Genomic DNA, 12849 nt, shown 5'->3' on the forward strand with positions numbered 1-12849 from the left:
CGCTGACAGCACTGACAAGTTGGCCCTTCACAAAGCGTGCCAACTCTGCTCTGATGATTCCTCCGTACCCTGAGCCCCGTGGTTCTAATTATGGGCACAGGCTCGCCTTTCCTATGGGCACTAACCCACCTCCTGACCCTCTCTGCCTAAGTACGCTAGGACCCTCACTGCCAAGGTGCCCGCCCACTAAATCATGTTTCCTGGAAGAAAGGAAAAAAAAAAAAAAAGCATGAGACTTGAAGTCACTCTTTGCAGGTCGCAGCTTACCTTGTAGACCCTGCAGCCACCTAGATGGTGTGGTACCCACCTGAGGGAGGTACAAACTGAGGCCCGGAAGGAACATGGCCTAACCTGTGCTCCAAAAGCAAGTTCTTGACCGACCTAGGTCTTCCTTCCTTTCTACGTATCACAGTGCCCTTTGCATACAAGACCAAACGGATGGAACTTGGTGTAATGGTCATCTACTGCCGTGTAATAAATACGCCCAAACTTAAAACAGCAGTACATATGTATTACCATCACTCACAATGTCTGTGAGCCAGGAATTCAGAGTCAACCCGGCTGGGCAGTTCTGGCTCGGGTGTTTTCCTGACCATCAGTCAGATGTCTTCTGAGGACTGCAGTCATTAAGGCCTGATGGGGACGGGACAATCCACTTCCAAGGAAGTCACCCACCTGGCTCGCAGGTCGGGGCTGGCTGTCGGTGTGAGGGAGCCCTCCGTTCCTTGCCAGTGTGGGCCTCCCCACAAGATTGCTTGCAACTTCCCCAGAGCAGGCGATCGGAGATGGAGATAGCCAGGGGGAAGCTGTGTCCTTTTTGATGATCCAGCCTCCCAAGTCACACGCGTCATTTCTGCCAACGCTGCTCATCAGAACCAAGTCCCCATGTGCAAGAGAGGCCTGAATTCCGAGTGGCGGGTCAAAAGAAGTGTCGCCGTATTTTAAAACCAGCCCAGGATGCGGATTTCCATCCCATGGCTCGCTGGAAATATGAGGGTCCTGATGGATTGTCCCCGGTTGGTCATAGAATGTGAGTTCTACGCAAGACCAAGGTTGAGTCAGAATTACTAGCATGAGCCAAAACCGGTTTGGCTCAGTGGATAGAGCCTCGGCCTGGGGACTGAAAGATCCCAGGTTCGATTCTGGTCAATGGCATGAACCTTGGTTGCAGGCACATTCCCAGTAGGGGGTGTGCAAGAGGCGGCTGATCGATGTTTCTCTCTCATCGATGTTTCTCTCTATCCCTCTCTCTTTCTCTCTGTAAAAAACCAATAAAATATATATATATATATTTTTAAGATATATTCGAGATATATATATCCTATATATATATATCTTAAAAATATATTAAGATATATATTAATATATATATTTTTTAATATATATATAAAAATATATTTTAAAAATTTTTTTTTTAAGAATTACTAGCATGACCCACACCTCAAGCTTCGTTCTGCTCTGAAGCACCCAAGGGCACCTGAGGAATCAGGGAGGGCCAGAGGGGGCACCTACCTCATGAAAGTGGGAAGAAGCCGAAACCGGTTTGGCTCAGTGGATAGAGCGTCGGCTTGGGGACTGAAGGGTCCCAGGTTCAATTCCGGTCAGGGGCATGTACCTTGGTTGCGGGCACATTCCCAGTGGGGGGTGTGCAGGAGGCAGCTGGTCAATGATTCTCTCTCATCGATGTTTCTAACTCTCTATCCCTCTCTCTTCCTTTCTGTAAAAAATCAATAAAATATAAAAAAAAAAAAAAAAAAAAAAAAAAAAGTGGGAAGAAGACCAAGTAGTTTGAAATCCCCCTGGTGGCTCAGGCATGCTCCTCCCAGATGCTGGTCCCCCTCCTATTTGAGAGCTGCTTATCTAACACCATCTTCCGCCATTTCCCAGGTTGGTACTGGGCCTAAAGAGGCCAAGTTCCTTATCAGAGAAAGCAGCAGAGCCCGAGCCTCCTCGGCCACCCTGGTCGGCCCTCCCCACAGGCCCTTCTGTAGAGGGTCAAACATGCTTCAGTAGACACTTTGCAGAGGCACCAGGAGGCCATGAACTTGCGGGTGAACTCTGCCCTCCCAAGTCTTTCTGTTAATGAATCCTTATCTCGGCCAGCCGATAGCCTTTCTCCTCCGATCTGTCTCCAGGCAACGTGTAGTCCTCACGGGTGAGAGTACCAGACCGAGTTTATCCTTCCTCATCCCGCCACCTCTGTGGAATGCGCCATGAATGGAGGAACTCATCCAGGCAGCTGGTCAATTCTGACCATCGCTGAGCAGGGACTGGCACGCCTTCATCCTTCATAAGCAGAATTTGGCCGCCCTCTAGTGGATACATGGGGAAGGTCGCCGTGCTTGCCGAATAGAATCCTGGTGGAGATGCCTGGCTGGAAGATTCCCCTTGCCTCCAGGAGGGAAGTGCCTGGCCGGTGTGGGGAGCCATCTGTTTGAGCAGGCTGTGGCTCCCGGATGGTGCAGGGAAGGGAGACACGCTTTTGTCCTTCATCTTCACTGGCTCGATGTATTAATAGTCTGGTTTAGCCCGGCTGGCATGGCTCAATGGTTAAGACGTCACTGTTCGATTCCTAGTCTGGGCACGTGCTCAGGTTGTGGGCTCGATCCCTAGTAGGAGGTATGCAGGAGGCAGCCAATAAATGATTCTCATCAATGATGTTTCTCTCTCTCTCTCTCTCTCTCTCTCTCTCTCTCTCTCTCTCTCCTCCCTTTCTTTCTAAAATCAATAAAAATATGTATTTTTTTAAAAAGGAACTGTCACCCTAACCGGTTTGGCTCAGTGGATAGAGTGTTGGCCTGCGGACTGAAAGGTCCCAGGTTCAGTTCAGGTCAAGGGCATGTACCTTGGTTACAGGCACATCCCCAGTGGGGGGTGTGCAAGAGGCAGCTGATCGATGTTTCTCTGTCATCGATATTTCTAACTCTCTATCCTCTCTCTTCTCTGTAAAAAAAATCAATAAAATATATATTAAAAAAAATAAAAAAGAAACTGTCATGCATAGAGCATATTTCTCATCATGTCAATTTTAGAAAACACACATCATTCTGTCCTAAAGAAACTGAGGCAAAGAAGAGTTTGCTGATTTGGGGCATGCTGTGATATTGTGTAGCACAGTCATTAAAAGCTTAAACTAAGTTATTTAACTCAAGGTGCCTCGGTTTCCCTGCAAAACAGTCATGATAAAAGTCATTTCGGAGGGCAGCTGTGAGGTTAAATGAGGTGAGGCCTGCATGTAATGCATTCTGTACTCTGTAATAGATATTATGCTATGACTGTTTCCTGGGACTTGAGCACATGGTAGTTACTCAATAAATATTGGTTAAATAAATGAAAGTTATTTGCCCAGCCATACAGCTGGTAAGAATTCAGAGCTTTAGCCCTAGCTGGTTTGGCTCAGTGGATAGAGCATCGGCTTGCGGACTGAAGGGTTCCGGGTTTGATTTCAGTCAAGGGCACATGCCCAGGTTGCTGGCTCTATCCCCAGTAGAGGGCATGCAGGAGTCAGCCAATCAATGATTTTCTCTCATCATTGATGTTTCTAACTCTTTCTCCCTCTACCTTCCTTTCTGAAATAAATATGTATATATACATTTTAAAAAATATATTTTATTCATTTTTTACAGAGAGAAATGGAGAGGGGTAGAGAGTTAGAAACATCTATGAGAGAGAATCATTGATCAGCTGCATCCTGCACACCCCCTACTGGAGATGTGCTCTCAACCAAGGTACATGCCCTTGATGGGAATTGAACCTGGGACCTTTCAGTCCGCAGGCCAACGCTCCATCCACTGAGCCAAACCAGTTTCAGCTATATATATATATTTTTAAAGGAATTCAGAGTTTGAATATTTCTCCCAGGCCATTTCACCATGGGAGACTCACATTACCCAATGGTCTCTGTCTCAGAGTCTCAGCTTTGCCTGCACCACACACATTCTGCTGACTCGCAGCCACTCGTTTACATCTCAAACTTCCTCTGACCACGCAGATTGGATGGGCCCTTCGGCTCTACATTCTCCTCTCAGCCCCGTTTCCTTTCATAGGACTTTGTCACAGTGTGTGGTAAGATACCCATGGATGTACCTTCTCCAGGGGCAGAGACTGTGTCCATTTCCCTTCATGCTCGTCTACCTGTGAGGGTTTGGGATGAATGAACGTTGCCAGGTGCGCTTTATGAAACACCCGTCAGGAGAACAGCAGCTAGGCACGGTCATGCCGTTGGGTTCCCTCGTCACAGGGCACAGAAGAGTAACTCTACGGTAGCTGATTCCCAACTCGGTAAATGATCGAAAGCCCAGTGAGGCATTTCAGAGGTGTGCTGAGCTCACCTGGTACAGCGCAGCTACCCTAGGCAATGCCAACTGGGAACAGCGGGAGCCGAGCTCCTGGGGCAGCCTCGTTCATTGTCAGGAGTCACCTGTCTGTTTTCAAGACTGAAATACAGATGCAGTCATGGGGCTCGTGCCAGTCAAGGCTAAGGCCAGGTACGTCGGCCAGCTGTGGGCTACAGCAGTGTTGCGTTTCCTGCCCCATCAGCAGGGCCTAGAGAAACCCCTGGCTCGTTGCAAACGCTCAGAAGAGACCCTTCAGGCGGGTCCCCTTGGCAGCAGAATAGCTGTCATGCAGCTCACCGGCTGCACAGACTGGCTGTACAGGCGTCTTCCCAGGCAGACTTACTGTGTCTCCTGTTTGACTGTTAAAAGTCTAAGACATCTGCGCTTCAGTCCCGAGGCTGTTCACGGGCATGTGAACGCAAAGGGCAAAGGAGAGTGGAGGGATCAGCTCACTGAGTCTCCAGAGAGGACCATTGATTATTTTCAATTAAAAATGTTTCTTCTAGCCGAAACCGGTTTGGCTCAATGGATAGAGCGTCGGCCTGCAGACAGAAGGGTCCCAGGTTCGATTCCGGTCGGGCATATACCTTGGTTGCAGGCACATACCCAGTAGGGAGTGTGCAGGAGGCAACTGATCAATGTTTCTCTCTCATGGATGCTTCTAACTAGGTATCTCTCTCCCTTCCTCTCTGTAAAAAATAAATAAAATATGGGTGTGTTTTTTAAGTGTTTCTTCTTATGTTCAGTTGGCATGGTTCAGTTGAGTGTCAACCTATGAACCAAGAAGTCACAGTTCGATTCCTGGTCAGGGCACATGCCCAGGTTGCAGGCTCAATCTCCAGTGAGGGGCATGTGGGAGGGACCTGATCGATGGCTCTCTTTCATCGTCGATGTTTCTATTTCTCCCTCTCCCGTCCTCTTTGAAATCAGTAAAAAAAAAAAAAAAAAAAAAAAAAAAAAATGTTTTTTTAAAAAAATTTTTCTTCTTAGATAGATATTTGGTACCTTTCAAGCGCAAGCACTTGCATTGCATAGCACAAGGCAATGATGAAAATCTGTTTGTGATGACCCTGGGCCGTCAAAAGGGTTGGCCCTGTTGGGAACACTGTACTTAATGGTAAAAGGGAGATACATACAGAAACGGCATTCAGCGGAGCTCATTATCCTATTGTTCAGGACGAGGTTGGAGTAGAGACCTTGCCGGGCACTAAACAATAGGAATCTTTAGCTTGATAAAGGGTATTCACCACCTACTCATAACAGACATCGTACAAATGGAAAACATCCAAGTGAACAATGGCTTCAAGTAAAATAAGGGTGCTCGCTGTCACTTGTGCTCTGGAAGATGGTTCTGGAGATTATAGTTATTGCAATCGTACACGAAAAGAAACAGGTTTAAGTATTGGAAAGCATCCAAAGTACCCTTCATTATCACGGGTACCGTAGTCAGATACTGCTAGGACAGTGGTTGGCAAACCGCGGCTCTCGAGCCACATGCGGCTCTTTGGCCCCTTGAGTGTGGCTCTTCCACAAAATGCCACGGCCAGGGCGAGTCTATTTTGAAGAAGTGGCGTTAGAAGAAGTTGAAGTTTAAAAAATGTGGCTCTCGAAAGAAATTCCAATCGTTGTCCTGTTGATATTTGGCTCTGTGGGCTAATGAGTTTGTCGACCCCTGGCCTAGGATGCTGCCTTCCCTCCAGCTTTTCAGGTCTCTCTGCAGCATGGCCTTCCCTGACTGACTTCCTGCTGCAAGGGCCTGCCTCCCTGTTACAGTCCCTTATCGCCTTCTGTTTGCCTTTGTGGCATTTCTTTCCTGTCTGCATTAATCCAAATACTTCTCCCCACCGACTTCACCTAGAGTTTGTGCCCCGTTCTGTCCCTGGGGCCTGGAAGCTGGAAGCCGGGCACAGGTTAGGTGCTCTCAGTGGCCAGCCAAAGGAGTGAAAGCTCCGCTCCTCGCGTTGTGATTGAAAGCACTCGAGTATTCTGTCCCCTATACAACAGAAATGCAGTCCTTTGTCCCCAGCCGCTCAGCAAGCTGGCACTTGCAGCCAGAGCCCGTCCTGGCCCCCCCCCCTTCCCCCCCCCCCCCCCAGGCTGCCTTCTGGGAGGTCTGGTTTAGATACTAACTTTTCCCTTTTTCTTATTGTTTTGCTGTTTTTGCTTTGTCTCTTGTTTTGTTGGATGCTAACTTCTCGTGGCTCAGGAATAAAGTCCTCCTGGTCCTTGGAAGGCGCTGGGATGTGAGAGGCGTCCCTCGCTCTGGCCTTCCTGAGTTCGGGACTAGAGGTGCCTGGGATTCAGGCCCATTTCTTCCCCTCGATGAGGTCCCCCTGTTGTCGGGGGTGACACGGGTTTGGCTCTGGGTTTGGTCTTGCTCCTCAGCAGTGGCGAAGCGTGGATGACTGCCGCTGGATAGACCTGTGGCTCGTGTTAGCACGCTGAGGGCCGCGCCGGTCTCGCCCAGCCTCCCCTCTGAGGGCTCCCAGGCCACCTGTGAGGGGGGCGGCCTAGCAGGTGCCAAATCCTTAGTGGTTCATCCCCTGAGAGCCGATCAGTCCCAGGTCCACCTCACGTGGGCCTGCAGTCTTGTTCCCTAGGCGGGTATCGAGTGAGCAAATGCTAGCCACAGATGAGTGTTGTTTTGCCCCTTATGATGTTTTGTTTGTTTGTTTGTTTGTTTTTTAATATATTTTTATTGATTTCAGAGAAGGGAGATGGATGGAGAGAGAGAAACATCAATGACGAGGAAGAATCATTGATTGACTGCCTCCTGTAGCACCCCCCTGTCAGGGATCAAGCCCACAACCCAGGCATGTGCCCTTGACCAGAATCAAACCCGTGATTCTTCAGTCCTCAGGCTGACGCTTTGTACACTGAGCCAAACCAGCTAGGTCCCCTCGTGATGTTTTAAAACTCTTGTAAGTGCCAACATTTAAAAGTCAAGATGATCCCCCTACCAGCGTGGCGCAATGGTTAAGCGTCGGCCTGTGAACCAGGAGGTCACAGTTCGATTCTCAGTCAGGGCACGTGCCCAGGTTGCGGGCTCGATCCCCCATGGCAGCCAGTCAGTGATTCTCTGTTTCTGTCTCTTTCTCTCCCTCTCCCTTCCTCTCTGAAGTCAATAAAAATATACTTTAAAAAAATAAATAAAAATAGCCGAAACCGGTTTGGCTCAGTGGTAGAGCGTCGGTCTGCGGACTGAAAGGTCCCAGGTTCGATTCCGGTCAAGGGCATGTGCATTGGTTGCAGGCACATCCCCGGTAGGGGGTGTGCAAGAGGCAGCTGGTTGATGTTTCTCTCTCATCGACGTTTCTGGCTCTCTATCTCTCTCACTTCCTCTCTGTAAAAAAACAAACAAACAAAAACAATAAAATATATTTTTAAAAAATATTTAAAAAATAAATAATAAATAAAAATAGAAGTCAAGATGACCATGTAGAAACTTGAGTTTCTGTTCCCCCCACCCCGAGGGGGGGGGGGGCAGATTGGGGATTGGAGCTGAGAAGAAATTGGTCCTTAAAACAAAACAGGTTTTTTTTGTTCTTTTTTTTCCAAAACCGGTTTGGCTCAGTGGATAGAGCATTGGCCTGCAGACTGAAAGGTCCCAGGTTCCATTCCAATCAAGGGCACATCCCCAGTAGGGGGTGTGCAGGAGGCAGTTGATCAATGTTTCTAACTCTCTATCCCTCTCCCATTCTTTCTGTAAAAAACCAATAAAATATATTTTAAAAAAACAAAACAAAAAAAACCAAGACAGTTTTTCTTGGTTGCCAGGGTCTCTATCCAGCCTACTATGTTCATTTATTTTACCTTCCTGGCCTTTGTAGGCATGTAAATTAGTTTGTAATCCCTATTATACTTGTGTAAAAGTCATGTATGTATGTGTGTGTGTGGCTGAAAGATGTCACTGACTCTCGGTAATGATTTTTTCCCCTCTGTCTTCTTCTTTTTCTTTTCTTTCTCCTTCCTCCTCCCTGCCCCACTGCCTCCATCGTTTCACAGATCCTGGGACTGCTGGTATGGACACTCATCGCCGGGACCGAGTACTTCCGGGTCCCCGCCTTCGGCTGGGTCATGTTTGTCGCCGTGTTTTACTGGGTCCTCACCGTCTTCTTCCTCATCCTCTACATAACGATGACCTACACCAGGATCCCCCAGGTGCCCTGGACAACCGTGGTAAGGGAGCCGGGCATGCTTCGGGCCCATGGCCCACTAGGGAGGATGGAAAGTAGTCCTCCATTGGTCGATTCTGCATTTTTTTTTTAATTTCTTTATTGATTAAGATATCACATATTTGTCCTCATCTCCCCATTCCTATCCTCCACCCCCTATTGTCCTTGACCACAGGTTAGGCTCATATGTATGCACACAAGTCCTTTGGTTGATCTCTCCCTTTTATCCCCACCCTCCCTCTGAGGTCCAACCGTCTGGCCCATGGCTCCTTGTCTCTGGGTCTGTTCTTGTTCCTCAGTCCATGTTGTTCACCATTTCTCCCAGATGAGTGAGGTCATGTCCTACTGGAAATACCCTTATGAGAACCGAAAATGAGACAAGCAATCATGGTTATGCTGAAAGGCAAATGACTCAGTCTGTAGTGAGTTTCTGGGCCAACAGTTCTGAGATGAGACCCAATTTCCATGTCAAACAGTTCCCCATGTGTACATTGTCAGCAATGATATTTCAGTTCTGGATGGTGGACACATGGTGGTAATGCAGGTCCGACCCTCTCTGGTTTGGTCCTGGGCAACCTGCAGTGACGCCCAGCGGCTGACTGCTGTTATGGCACGGTTCTAAGAACTTGCAGTGGCCCGAGGAGCTGACTTAAAGGCCCTCCCTGCCTAGAGCAAGGGGCCTGCTTTGGGCCAGCGCTCTCCGGGGTGGGGCTCCTGCTGGGGGGGGAGGGTGGCCGTGGGCTGAGGCCCTTCTCACTGGAGGCACCGGTCCCAGCCAATACGTCGCCATGGCTGAATTGGATGAAATGAGGATCAAGAGCAAACTGCAGGAGCCTGGGTGTGTTGGGGGGAAAGGAGGGGTGTCTGGGTGCGCTGTGAAGGAGATGATATAAAACCCTCCCCTCCCCCAAAACACGGGGGAGCTGCCTTCTCAGAGCCCCTGTCCTCACGTGTCCAGAGGAGCCACCTTCCCACAGTGCAGTCAGTCCTGCCCAGACCTCCCCAGGCTCCCTGAACACGCCAGCGTCTGTCTCCCCAGGGCCTGTGCTTTAACGGCAGCGCCTTCGTCCTGTACCTCTCGGCCGCGATCGTGGATGCATCGTCCGTCGCCCCCGAGAGGGATGGCCACAACTTCAACAGCTGGGCGGCCTCCTCGGTGAGTGGACCCCCTCCTCCCTCGGGGGAGCGGGAGGAGGACAGCGGCGTTGTCGGCCGGAAAAGGCGCTGCCTGCCGTCGGACACACTGGCCATTAGCTGACTGGTTTGCAAGCCTATTAAATCGGTGAGGCGGTGCTAGCGTGAAAGCCAAATGGCTGGGATCAAGTAAGTAGCTGAGGGAGAAAAAAGTATGCGAGGCATTCCAAGAATCGTTCTACCGACTGCAGTTCCGTGGGGAGAGACTTGCAGAGAATGAGCCCGCTGCGGTTCTCTTTGTTTGGCTTTGAGTAGGAATGTCTGTGGATGCCTTGAGGATGCATAGAAAAATAAACATACACCCACAAAGACGGTTCCTTTCGGGGCCTGTGACTGGGTGATGAGTGTGGCATGAGGGGCTTCTTTTTAAAAATATATATATATTTTATTGATTTTCACAGAGAGGAAGGGAGAGAGGATAGAGAGTTAGAAACATCAATGAGAGAGAGACATCGACCAGCTGCCTCCTGCACACCCCCTCCACCGGCGATGTGCCCGCAACCAAGGTACATGCCCTTGACTGGAATCAAACCTGGGACCTTTTAGTCCGCAGACCGACGCTCTATCCACTGAGCCAAACCAGCTAGGGCTGTTCAGTGTGCAGTTTTAAGCCAGTAAGTGTGTATTTTTTCATTTAAAAACTTCCTTGAGAGAGTTTGTCTAATACTGACCTTAAAATATCCCACCCGCAAAAGAGGTGTTGGTGGGGGGAGCAGGGGAGGGCCAGAGGGGTCACGTTACAGCTGGTTGATGGTACATGGGTGTTCCTTGTATTCTTCACCCACGTTTCCAAATGGCGGGGTAAAGGGAGAAAGCACGGGGCCCACGAGGTTAAACACCACCCCGTGGCGGCCCCAGGCTCGTGGCGTGAATCTGCCCAACTGGGTGGAGGTTGGTTGCTCCAACTCACCATTCACACCGCACCTCTCCCAGGGCTCATCCCTTCCTCCTGCTGCCTGACCCACTCACGGTAACTGAGCCCATGGGAATCCAAGGGTAACCCGGGTTTAAAATGGCCCATACAGCCGAAACCGGTTTGGCTCAATGGATAGAGCGTTGGCTTGGGGACTGAAGGGACCCGGGTTCGATTCCGGTCAAGGGCATGTACCTTGGTTGCGGGCATATCCCCAGTAGGGGGTGTGCAAGAGACAGCTGATCGATGACTCTCTCTCATCGATGTTTCTATCTCTCTCCCTTCCTCTTTGTACAAAATCAATAAAAAATATATTTTTAAAATGGCCCATACAGTAGTCCCCGTGGTTTTACTTTCTGCATTGTGTCATCCCCACAGTCAACCACGGTCCAAAAAAAACCTCAAATAAAGAATCCCAGAAATAAACAATTCGTATGTTTTAAACTGCACACCATTCTGAGTATCATCATGGAATGTTACACCATCCCACTCTCTCCTGCCCAGAATATGAATCATCCTTTTGTCCCTCATATAAGCTCCCTGCCCCTTAGCAGCTTTCTTGGTTATCAGGTCAAGAGAGAGAGAGAGACAGAGAGACAGAGAAAGATATATCACATTCACGTAACTTTTATTACAGAATGCTGTTGGAATTGTTCCATTTTTATGATCAGTTACTATTATTAACCTCTTACTGGGCCTAACTTACAAATTAAACTCTGATAGGTGTATATGTGTAGGGAAAAACATAGTCTATATTGGGTTTGTGCCATCCACAATTTCCGGCATCCCCTGGGTGTCTTGGAATGTATCCCCTACAGAGAAGGGGAACTACTGTACAGAATTGGAAATACCAGGTGCTTTTCTCAGATGCACACCACCATATTCGCCCCTAAGTGAGTCACACCCCAGGGTTATTTGAGCAAAACGGTAAACTTTCCAGATATGCTCCAAAAAAAAAAAAAAATAATAATAATAATAATAATAATAATAATAAAAGAGACAGAAATCATTTCAGAAGGAAGTTGATTGAACCAAGAAAGCCTGGAGTCAAGGAATGCTGTGGGTGCATGATCCAATGGAGGTGAAAGGATAGCGTTTGCTGATTACAACGTGCTCTAAACCTCGTGTCTATTCTGCTTTGTTCTCTCCAGTTCTTCGCCTTCCTGGTCACCATCTGCTATGCTGGGAACACGTATTTCAGTTTCATAGCGTGGAGATCCAGGACCGTCCAGTGACCAGCCATTTTGAGAATTATGAGGGCGGGGTGCGGAGGGAGGAAGCCTCTCTCTGTAAAAACTGCTGTAGGTATACTGTACATTTCCAGAGAATTGTATTTAACTAATGTTTTTATATACTTAGTTAAATTTTGCTCACCGTTGGCTTGTTACCATGAAACGGGGCCCTTATTTGCAAAGAGCTCTATAGAGTGTAATGACCTCTTCAAGATCTTGTCAGGTGTCTTCGTAGACTGTTATTATTATTATTATTATTTTCTTAGATGATGTGTACATGGATAACATGCTAACATGAAGAATGTGTCAAGTTTGTAAAATTTTAACTTTTAAAATGCCACTTTTTTTTTTTTTTTCGATTAAATGTTTCAAAATCTTGGATGATGTTTTGTTGATTTGGGGAAGGAGACCAAGGTGGACTGCTCTCCTCCATCCTCTCAGGGCTGTCCAGGCACGATATGGCTAGGAGACACTTGTTCATGGCCGCTAGGCTGGGGGGGCAGGAGAGAGCCATCTCCCCAGTTCTGGGGATCGTTGGTGTCCATGATTCTCACGTGCTCATCACAGGCCCGGAGAGCACTGAAGGAGACACTGGCCTGGGCGTGTGGCTGAGTCCAGTGAGTGATGTGTGAGTGGTACTCTTGCTCCTGATACCTATTAAAAATCAGTGCATAGCCATTAAAGGGATAAATACTCACATGTACCTTCAGGTCCTCTTGCTGACCAGTGACACATGGACCATATTTTGTGGGAAATAGCAGACTGGAAGCTCTCGCCTCCAGTCTCCAGCACTTCTGCTTTTCTCCTCCTCCTCCTCCTCCTCCTCCTCCTTCTCCTCCTCCTCCTCCTCTTCTTCTTCTAAAAATATATTTTATTGATTTTTCACAGAGAGGAAAAGAGAGGGATAGTTAGAAACATCGATAAGACAGAAACATCGATAAGACAGAAACATCGATTAGCTGCCTCCTGCACCCCCCCACACACACACTGGGGATGTG

General features: G+C 48.4%; 1 protein-coding gene across 1 annotated transcript in view; it reads left to right on the forward strand.

Annotated features, from left to right (window-relative positions):
• The window catches only part of CMTM8 (CKLF like MARVEL transmembrane domain containing 8), a 56482-nt gene extending 44252 nt beyond the window's left edge, over positions 1 to 12230 (forward strand). The window contains exons 2-4 of the mRNA XM_084902224.1: positions 8343 to 8516; positions 9552 to 9668; positions 11771 to 12230. Of these exons, the coding sequence (XP_084758350.1) occupies positions 8343 to 8516; positions 9552 to 9668; positions 11771 to 11854 (375 nt within the window). The 3' untranslated portion in view covers positions 11855 to 12230. The remainder of the gene's footprint in view (positions 1 to 8342; positions 8517 to 9551; positions 9669 to 11770) is intronic.
• The last annotated feature ends 619 nt before the right edge of the window (positions 12231 to 12849 follow it).

The sequence above is a fragment of the Pipistrellus hanaki genome, assembly GCF_964339955.1.
Source record: "Pipistrellus hanaki genome assembly, chromosome: 13".
Lineage (NCBI taxonomy): Eukaryota > Metazoa > Chordata > Mammalia > Chiroptera > Vespertilionidae > Pipistrellus > Pipistrellus hanaki.